Source organism: Clupea harengus, chromosome 5 (genome assembly GCF_900700415.2).
Source record: "Clupea harengus chromosome 5, Ch_v2.0.2, whole genome shotgun sequence".
Taxonomy (NCBI): domain Eukaryota; kingdom Metazoa; phylum Chordata; class Actinopteri; order Clupeiformes; family Clupeidae; genus Clupea; species Clupea harengus.
Window position 1 is genome coordinate 356,842 of NC_045156.1, and position 9,898 is coordinate 366,739.

General features: G+C 38.9%; 1 protein-coding gene and 1 long non-coding RNA gene across 3 annotated transcripts; one reads left to right on the forward strand and one right to left on the reverse strand.

Annotated features, from left to right (window-relative positions):
• Positions 1-1,050: 1,050 nt before the first annotated feature.
• Positions 1,051-4,238, reverse strand: LOC105909973. Its single transcript, XR_001162798.2, has 3 exons — positions 4,000-4,238; positions 3,676-3,827; positions 1,051-2,787 (listed from the first exon to the last, which is right to left on the reverse strand). It is a non-coding gene; the product is annotated as an uncharacterized LOC105909973 (long non-coding RNA).
• Positions 4,239-4,283: 45 nt separating this feature from the next.
• Positions 4,284-8,140, forward strand: eif6 (eukaryotic translation initiation factor 6). Of its 2 annotated transcripts, none has more exons than XM_031567198.2 (7): positions 4,284-4,371; positions 4,895-5,037; positions 5,244-5,329; positions 5,649-5,824; positions 6,203-6,379; positions 7,283-7,464; positions 7,667-8,140. In XM_031567198.2, the coding sequence occupies exons 2-7, from the start codon at positions 4,931-4,933 to the stop codon at positions 7,674-7,676; spliced, it is 738 nt and encodes a 245-aa protein (XP_031423058.1). In that variant the 5' UTR covers positions 4,284-4,371; positions 4,895-4,930; the 3' UTR covers positions 7,677-8,140. The 2 variants fall into 2 exon arrangements, with proteins under 2 accessions (XP_031423058.1, XP_012694096.1); XM_012838642.2 differs by having other exon boundaries at positions 4,287-4,391.
• Positions 8,141-9,898: the final 1,758 nt, after the last annotated feature.

The window sequence follows — 9,898 nt, forward strand, 5'->3', positions numbered from 1 at the left end:
AGCTATAAGTTCCCCTTTATTTTGAGCAGCTTGGTGGTCGACTGAGACGTGGTACTGTATCAGAGCAGACTTTTAGGTATGTGTGCCCATATGGTAATGGTTACATTCTCTCATCTCCAGATCAGCTTGAGACAAACTCTCTGTCTGGATTGCTTGTGTAGTCATCCACAGGGCCCTCTCTATTTCCCTTTTAGCCTCTTTGTTCTCCGCCAATTGTCTAAATCTGTCTAAACGTGCAGTATACTACATCAAAATATAGTACTAATAGTGCATTTGAAATGTGTTTTGAACCTAGGATATTGACAAAATGGTGCTCAAACATTGCACACATTCGTCCCCATACAAGACAATTGTTCATCACAAATCCTACAGTTTGATTTCTTGCAGTCATTGCTGTTATTGGTAGAACTTTCAATATGGTCCAAAGGTTTCTACAGGTGGAGATCCTTCAATACAAGGCCATGCCACTGTACTACTACTTTAATTCAACAGACAGTTTTTCTATGAAAGGATAGTCCTGGAAATTCATAATTGAACCTACTGGTGCTAAAATGTGATGCTGAGATTGAATTTCTTTTCTAATGGTGTATTCTTACTCCTAAATGTCCACACCTTACATTTCTACATCCTTGAATGAAGCAGCGATATTGACAATATTATTCTTTGGTTGAGAAAATCAGGCACAGCCTTGTTTAATCTTCATGGCTTTCGGGTCGTTAGATCCCATTTGTACTGGTGGTGAGAGCTAATTAAATCTCATTCATCATTTTCTGCAAGCCATTAAAAGAGAAATTTCTTGTGGACAATGAAATACAAGTGTTCCAGAAACTGATTAGGATAATTGATTTCATCATTATGTGTGTGCATACCTGACTAAGATTCTATCAGGATAAACAGGCTATAAACCACTGTATGTGTAAATATACATTATTTCATCTAATTTGTCAAGAAATAAAGTTAAACGGTGTTTACTGTGTACTAGACATGGATTACTATGGAAAGATATAGGGGTTGTCATGAGGGGTTCTTACAGTAGCATTATGACAAAAATAATATGGCATATATTTATTGAAGATATTGATGCAAAGTATGTACACAGTTATACGTTGGGGGATAGATGGGGCTGGTCCATCTACCTTTTACATTTCTCTTAATTCTCTTAATCATATACAATACCATTTTCTACTGGTTGGGGGAATGAAGGGTCCTTGGGTTTGCCTACTATATGAACATTATGGTGGCTAAAGACAACAGTCACCTGTATCTTGCCTGTTGTTGCCTTTTGTTTCTAGAGTTCTTTTACATGAGAATAGGAGAAAACATATCAGAGGTAGTCCAGACTTTTAAAGTTAAAAATTGTATTAAAGTTCTTAAACTGAGGATCAAGTGAGATTTTATCTAACATAGCTTTAAAGAGGACGTTCACTTTTGTTTCTTGTTTTCATGATGTTTTACGATGTATTTTATGTACATATTCTTTTTTTCTTTTTTTTTTTTCTGACTGATCAAAAGAAGTGAATATCAAACTGTCTGTTTTCAAAATACAACACAAAAATCAGTGATTTTTCTAAGAAAAAGAAATACAGTTCCAAGATGACTGTGAGTTGAACGTACCCCCTAATAAATGATTGTGTAAATATAAAAACCTGACACTTTTGAAAGGTCTGATCTTTTGTATTTTTCTTTTGCTGTCTGATCTGTTTTATCAATCTCAGAAATGGATAAAGGTTATCAGAATATGTTTTTACACACCATATTATTTAAGCTTTATTTACAAAAGAAACACTTTTAATTACATAAAAGTAAACATTGTTTTTTATATATTACTTTCATCAACAGTTCCACACTGTATATCTAACAATATCACCATGTTCTATTAACAAAGAAATGTCAATAAAAGGTTTAAAAAGCTTTGCAATGACTCTTACACTGTTCAAGAAGAAAATTATTGTTTATAAGGAATCTCATGATTTATGATTCCTATAATGCCGTGAAAGGCCAAAAGTATGCAACTCAAATAGCATGGCAGATCATAAAGAATGGCCACTACCATAGTTATATGTTAGTATCCAACTAACATGGGTAAATGACACACCGAATGATGTTCCGGTGCACAGTGCCCTCAGGATCTTTCTCACCTCAATGATCAATACTTTCAAACAGTATTACTGGTGCTTATTTCTTTCCTCTTAAATCTGACAAGTCTTTTTTTTTTAACCATACGTGATAAACAAAGCCTACTATCTGCCAACTCTGGTGAAACCCAGGCAGCAAAGTGTGCAAGCCACAGCAAAAAGGTTTATTTTTGCATGCGGTGGACTTCTGAGTAGCAGCCGGTACAAGCCTGGCCTGTAATAGCAGTGCATTTAACACTGCACCTGAGCAACCCACATGCAGCACGACCACTTCCCTTAGCTGTACTTGTGTTTTTTTTTCCCGATCTAAATTGGACTAAAACGTGAAGTGCTGAGGTGAGCACTTCAACAACTCTTACATCCCCCGAGCATGCGGCATCAAAGCAAAGTTTTGGGTTTGCATGCCTGTTTTTAAATGCTTTGCCACCCATCGCCCCTTAGTACCAGTTAGTGCATGAGATCATGAAGCACATGTCATCCACGCTTTTTGCCCCCATCCTGCACTGGGGGAGCTCAGTGGCAGGCTCATCTGGGTTAGGCGCGGTTTCAGCATCTGAACGGGCATCCGTGTTAGATTCTTGGATGCGGTGACCAGAGAGTCTAACGTCGTCCAGCTGTCCAGTCTCCTCTAGGCTCTGTCCACCTCCCATTTCTGCATCAAATACAGACCAAATATACCAACACTTAATGTCTTTTTTTTAGAAGAGGGTGTAGGATGGGGAAATGACTGTGAAATCTCTGTGCAAACAACCAGAGGCCTTGGTGCCCAAGACATTGCTGTTTTTTCAGAGGTGACACAGCAGACATTATACTGAAATAAGACTGTGAAAACATGGTGGCGCAGTCGTGCCACAACATCTATTTAAAATCTACTTGACTGACGGACCCTTAAGGTTCCCACAGAACTGGTGACGGATCTGTCCCAGTGTCATCTGCTATATGTGTTGTGTTGGGCTGTGTATGGGTTGTATTTTTTTTTTTTTAACTACTCTATTCTATTCTATATATTCAACTCTACTCTATTCTCAACTCTACCCCTGGTCAATCACATCAATCTCAGAAATAGAGTTTCAGCTCTTCAGCTCTATGAAGTAACATGAAGAGATCTTAGAATGTGCTGATAATGGAGAGGTAAAGGCATTGAAGAAGTGAAATAAACAAAGTGCTTGGATGGAACTTTTTCATGACACCTTATTTTTGTCGCCCTCTTGTGGGGTGTATTGGCACTGTTTAAAACCCTTTCTGGGCTGCTGCATACCCTATCACCCCTGCACACCCTATCACGTAACAAAAGCAACATGCATATTACGATCTGTAGCACAAATCGAAACATTAAAGTTTACAAAAATCAGACTGTTAGGCTACTCTTACAACCATCGCTGTCACAGGTGGACAATTTACGATAAGTTAACTTCAAGGTTGTGTGCTAGCTAACCATTCTGCATTGGGGCAAGTGTGTTTTGTTTACAGAGATGACACGCACGAAGGGGAATAGTTTGGACCGTTGGTGAACAAATAACTAAAGGTATATGCTACCTACTTGGCATGAAAAAATCACCCCACGTTGGTAACAGCCCACGGGATTCTTCGGTCTCGCTGTTCCGATTAGCCGTTGGTGTTTCTAGGCAGAAAACGTGGCTACGTTGGTGGGTGGTGATGCCTCTGCTGCAATGACGTTTCACAGGTGGCTAGCTAATGAAAGTGTCAACAAATAAGACGTCACACTGAGCCTTAGAATGGTTGGCTCACAAATCTACTGTGCGTGAATTGTGCGCATAGTTGCTATGCAGGTTATAGGAGAAAAGAAGAGGGAGAGAAAATGCGCTTCTATTCGTTTCACATGCCAGTCCACCCAATTGCTCACCTTTGTCAATTGAGTGCCGCGGTTGTCAAATGTTGAAATATACCAAAATAACAGATACACATTCTCACTCAAGTCTGTCCGTGGAGACGTACAACGCAGAATTCGTAGATGATACGTAGTAATCTAGACGATTACTCGCATGCATTCGGAAGCGATCTAAATAAAGTGCTACATATTTAATTCCAATGCTATACGACGTGGTGACTAAAATGTATTATTCTGATGGTTATGAAGGAAGGTGCACATTTCAACGCGAAATTATTTCCGCGAAGATGGTTAGAAAATGACCCACATCGGCGTATGTACCTAAACGTCATAACGCATTGACGCTCTACCGGAACTAAACACGTGGGTTCCTAGTCCACGCCTGGGGTGAGCCATTTCAGCTACTGGTAACTATATATTTATTTTAGATATAGGTTCCTTGTTTGTGGAAAGAAACATACAGATATTAAATAGTTAGATGTCGCGCAGTGTCATCTGTATCCTGTTTAAGTATAAGTAAGCCCTGAGATGCTTTGTAGTTCAGTATGCATCAACTAGCCAACGTTAGCTCTTGCTACAGAGCTTGCTACCTTTACAGAATGAGTAACATTTAACCAGTTAGCTAACCTGTTACCTCCGAAATAGAGTTGGCTACCTAGATAGGTGTGTCAATTATAACGGACAAGAAAAGTGTGAACTTGCTGGAGGGTTACATTTGTCCTTTGGACTTATTCAACGTAGCAAAGCAATTCACGTTAGCTAATGGTACCCTGTAAAATTGCAGGTCGAAGTTAACTTTGGTTAGGACGTTAATGCCGATCAATACGTAGCTATAAGCTACCAAGATAACCCAGTTTACAAATCTTTATATTGCACGTTGATTTACGTTCATCCCTTGCTCCTGTCTCAGGTTTAAGAAAAATAGTTTTCGACCTGATACTTCAACATGGCCGTAAGAGCAGCTTTTGAGAAGAACAACGAAATCGGCTGCTTTGCTAAGCTCACAAACACATATTGTCTCGTCGCTATTGGCGGATCAGAAAACTTTTACAGGTAAGTTTATGAATGAGTTTGATGTTATTATCGTGTTTAGCTCATAACAAATGCCAGCTGAATGAAATCTGTATCTTAATTGATCTGTCCCTACCTATATCAAAGATGATTTGCCAATTTTACGGAACGTTACCTGTGAAGTTAGGTGCTGTTAACTGCCCATTATTAGTGAATGATACTAACTTTGAAACATTGTTTTGTTTCAGCGTCTTTGAAGGGGAGTTGTCTGAAACTATACCTGTTGTTCATGCTTCTATAGCGGGATGTCGTATCATTGGAAGAATGTGTGTTGGTAAGTAAACTATTAATTATAGTCCTGGTGTAGTCTTGTGGCTGAGATGCTTGTTCAAAGGGTAGGAAGAAGTGGGATCAGCGCGGTCATAATGTAACACAATCAGTGCTGTCGTAATGTTCTTCAATGAGTTACACAAATTACATTTAAATTACAATTAATTGTAACTTTCCCCTCTGTCATGACCATGTCTTGTTGCCAACAGCACCAGAAAGAAAGTAATTTTATTTGTGATGGGATAGTTTTTTTCTTCTTTAAATTTTGCGCAATCTGTGTTGACACCCCCCAACCCCAACAAAACTTTCCTTTTATTATTTAGGAAATCGTCATGGTCTTATGGTTCCGAGTAACACGACGGACCAGGAACTGCAGCACATTCGGAATTGCCTCCCAGATACAGTGAAGATCCAGCGGGTTGAGGAGCGTCTCTCTGCACTGGGCAACGTTATTGCCTGCAATGATTATGTTGCACTGGTCCATCCAGATCTAGACAGGGTGAGAGAACTAAACCAAAACAGTGTTGCATCCCTACCAACTTGCTTAAATTCACACAATTTAAACGAGTTATGAACCTGTTTTGTACATTAAAAGGTAGCATTTATGTGATCAACAAGTAGCTAAACTTTACAACCGAGTCCAGTAAAGACAACTGACAGAAATGGGCTGTAGATTGTCAGTCTCAAAATGGTGTGTTTTGAGTCTCTGAAGCAGTAATTAACCTTAAAATGATAAATTAATTTTGACCCAGTTGGCCCCTGCTGTGACCAGGCATACATGTAATCTGTGTTGGAAGAATTCCACACCGCACAAGTAACTGTATTGAAAATGTTCTCTCTCTCTTTTTTTTTTTTTTTTTTTCCCCCCCCTGAGTAGGAGACTGAGGAGATTCTGGCAGACAGTCTGAAGGTGGAGGTGTTTCGTCAGACCATAGCTGAGCAAGTCCTCGTGGGCAGCTACTGTGCATTCAGTAACCAGGGCGGTCTTGTGCATCCCAAGACATCAATAGAAGACCAAGATGAGCTCTCCTCTCTTCTCCAAGTGCCTCTGGTGGTGAGTTTTATCAGCAGTATTGAAGTTTATTCCCAATCAGTTGTTCCCATCAGGGAGCATATTCGTTGGACTAAATTAATTTCTCTTGAAGCAGTTGTAATTTAATTATTATAAACGTTGCATAGGCATCGTTTGAAATCTAATTTAAGACGGTCTTGACAACTTTCTACTTGACTCTGATGTCTTCCACAGTGAAACCTTTCTTCATTAAATTTGCACACCTGGTATGAGGACGGACGGGGCTACACTTAACACTGTAATCACCACATAGCATCCTGTCATTGCTTTAGTCAATCTTAAAATGGAGGTGTCTTTATGTTTGCTGACACTGTATAGTTTTCTATGAAATTGAACTAAGGCAAATATCATCATTTACATGTTTTTATTAACCCCCCAGTTAGAGGTTGTTCTTTATTTAGGGTGCCATGTGAACTTGAAAGTGTTGAAACTTGAAGATATGGACATGCACTTCTCAATACACTAGAAAATGGTCATAGATGTCCATTAGAGATTACATATGTTGGCCTCATACCTCCAGTGCAAGCATGAAGAGGGACATTTTGAACATGTCTTTGAAGACAAAATTACATTTTCACAACTCTTAACAAAAGCATGTAGGCCAGTGTTTTCACAGTATTTAGTGCTGTGAGCTAAACACACTAATTTCAGCCATTCTATCATCAATTCTGAGCAACTTTGAAAAGTGAAAGTTAATTTAAGACTTGTTCTGTTGATAAATAAATATAGCTTCCTCACATCCCACCATAGCTACACACAAAAACCGCATAGCACTTCCACTTTGAAGCCAGATTTATGTTAATAAATCTAGATATCCATTGACTTGTACTTTTTAATCTATCTGTTTCACTAACAAACTCTCTTAACGTGGTCTTCCTTCTGCAGGCAGGGACAGTTAACCGGGGTAGTGAGGTCATAGCTGGCGGTATGGTGGTGAATGACTGGTGTGCGTTCTGCGGGCTGGACACCACAAGCACAGAGCTGTCGGTCATCGAGAGCGTCTTCAGACTGAGCGAGACACAGCCCAGCGCCATCGCCACCACCATGAGGGACTCCCTTATTGACAGGTAAGCATTTTCGACCGCTTGCGTTGTCCATTCGCTGTCTGTAATGTGTGGGTTAAAAAATATGGACCACAGTGACGGGGTGTGCGTTTTGATATTATATAACGGCTGAGAAAATGATCCACTCGCCTTAATATTGTGCAAGCCTGTTGGGTGCTAAGTCTATTACATCCCTTTTTGAGGTCATTTGTTTCTCTGATTTCAGCCTCACATAAGATCCTGGTTTGTAGCTGTGTGGAAGGATCGCCAGGGAATGGAGGACAAAGGATCCGTCATTTTGCACATCCAGATTACAGCAGATGGTTGTCGCCTGGCCCATAATAATTCAACCTTGTTAAACAATAACTTTGCCTTTGTAAAATGCATATATCTGTACTTAGCAAAGACAATGACATGCTCTTGCAGTTGTATTACGGTAAAATGGAAGACTTGCAGATGGGTGACATCTTGTCTTGCAGTTTCACATGTCCAGTTTCACAAATTGCAGGGAAACTGCAGCCATGTAAAGGATGTGCTGTCAGGAAAAGATTAGGATTGTTTTTACTGTCTGTGTTACGTTGCTCATTGCAGTGAAATACAAAGAAAGCCTTGTCTGATATGAAATATAATTAAAATCTGGTGAATTTCACCTCAGGTTTTCTTGTCCACTTACAATAAAGATGCAGCCTTTTCATACCCACATGTTTATTTGTATGATTTCATGTTTTGTAGGACCGTCATCAGTGGCATTGTTTGTAATGTTTAAAATACCGCAATGAAGTTCTGAGTGACAAAGGTATATATTCAATATATGTAATAAGTGTGTTGACACAAAGACTATCACTCCTTTCCTTTCCCCTGGGGGTAAAGCTAATGCTTTATTTTATTCATGAAAGGAACTGTGACATCATTATACATAGCCAGGCAACAGACAAGGTGAGGATGTGCAACAAAAAAATAACATTTTATTTGACAACTTTAATATGTAAAAGTTGTGAGCATGTGGTTCTGTTTTTAACACTTGTGCAGCTGAAGCATGTCTTGTAAGTTGAATTCAGTAATGGCTAATTACATTGTGAAAACTAAAATGAGCTACACAGCCTGGCCAGCATGCTTTTGTGTTATATCAATGATTGGTAAGTAAGCTAACAAATAAATACTCATGCAGACACTGATCAAAAAAATGCACGCAAAACGGTGAACATTGCAAAATGACCTTAAAAGCAGCAACAAAAATGATAATAAAATATTACCAGAAAATCTTCATGAAAAAAAACTTCAAAGATAAACAAGACACTCAAACAGAAAATGTAACAGTATAGTGCAAAGTATTCAATGGAGATGGAAAATGGTGCCTCTGGCTGGAACATTTCAAAGATAAGTCGTGCAGTTTGTCGAGAGAAACAAAATCCCATTTTCCTACCAAGTCACTCAATATGGATGTGAATACTTGGTCCATTCCCCTTGCTAAAGGGAATCTATGACTGAGACATTAACAGTGATTGGCCATTGGCAGATATACCTGATATTATGTGCCAAGGTTGAAGCACACTTAAATTTGGTCTGTTTGTCTAGCTAAGCAAAAATGTATTAAAACCTAATTTTTGATAATAGAAGCATTTGAGGCATTCCACTAAATGCATTATTTAAGACAAATTGTCCTAGATGGAGACACGAAAGCCTGAGGGAGAGTAGACTTTAACTAGCCACTGAATACTGAATAGCAGAGACATTTGACTTACAGTTTGCAGCAATTCCACCTAATACTGGCATACCTAAGGATGCTACTGCCACAGATGGCACCATGAGTGGTCGTCGAAGGAAAACACTAGTGAAGCCAACTCTCAGTGTAAACTAAAGCCTTTGGCAGATCAGTGCTGAATATATGTTTACAATTAAGGCAGATAGTATATCCATGACATTTGATACGTATTACATAAGTATCACTATTGCATAAGTATCACTACTTCAAAATTGCAGCCTTAAGGGTTTGATGCAGTATTCCACTAAAATACTGGTGTCATTGAAACTATTTTCAAATACATTTGCTGGTCAAACAATACATCTTATAAATCAAACAAATCTCATGTGGACTAGACCAGTGGTCAATGATATACCAACAGTTTCTCAATTCTTATGACAGTCCCCTAATGTGACTGACTTGATGCACTGCATTCATTTTCTCTGAACCTTAAAAATACTTAATACTTCATGCATAAGTACACAATCGTGTTAAAATATGAACACATTTCAAGACCATAAAGCCAACCTTACCCTTCCATCCGTTCTGGCGATATTCTTCCATTATGAAATATAATATTCCTAAGTCTATGCAACCTTCATTAGTAGCCATCTCCCTTTGCCATAACTTCCTAAGTTACCCATTTCACTCTCATCAATACATCCCATATCAACACTTGGCACTGTCTTCATAAATATAATTTGCACTACTTTATGT

What these genes read in the sequence shown, in the direction of transcription:
- eif6 (XM_031567198.2), top strand. Translation starts at nt 4,931, where the DNA reads ATGGCCGTAAGAGCAGCTTTTGAGAAGAACAACGAAATCGGCTGCTTT. An exon ending in CATTGGAAGAATGTGTGTTG is followed by an intron (nt 5,330 to 5,648) that starts GTAAGTAAACTA and finishes TTTATTATTTAG; the next exon opens with GAAATCGTCATGGTCTTATG. An exon ending in TTCTCCAAGTGCCTCTGGTG is followed by an intron (nt 6,380 to 7,282) that starts GTGAGTTTTATC and finishes TTCCTTCTGCAG; the next exon opens with GCAGGGACAGTTAACCGGGG.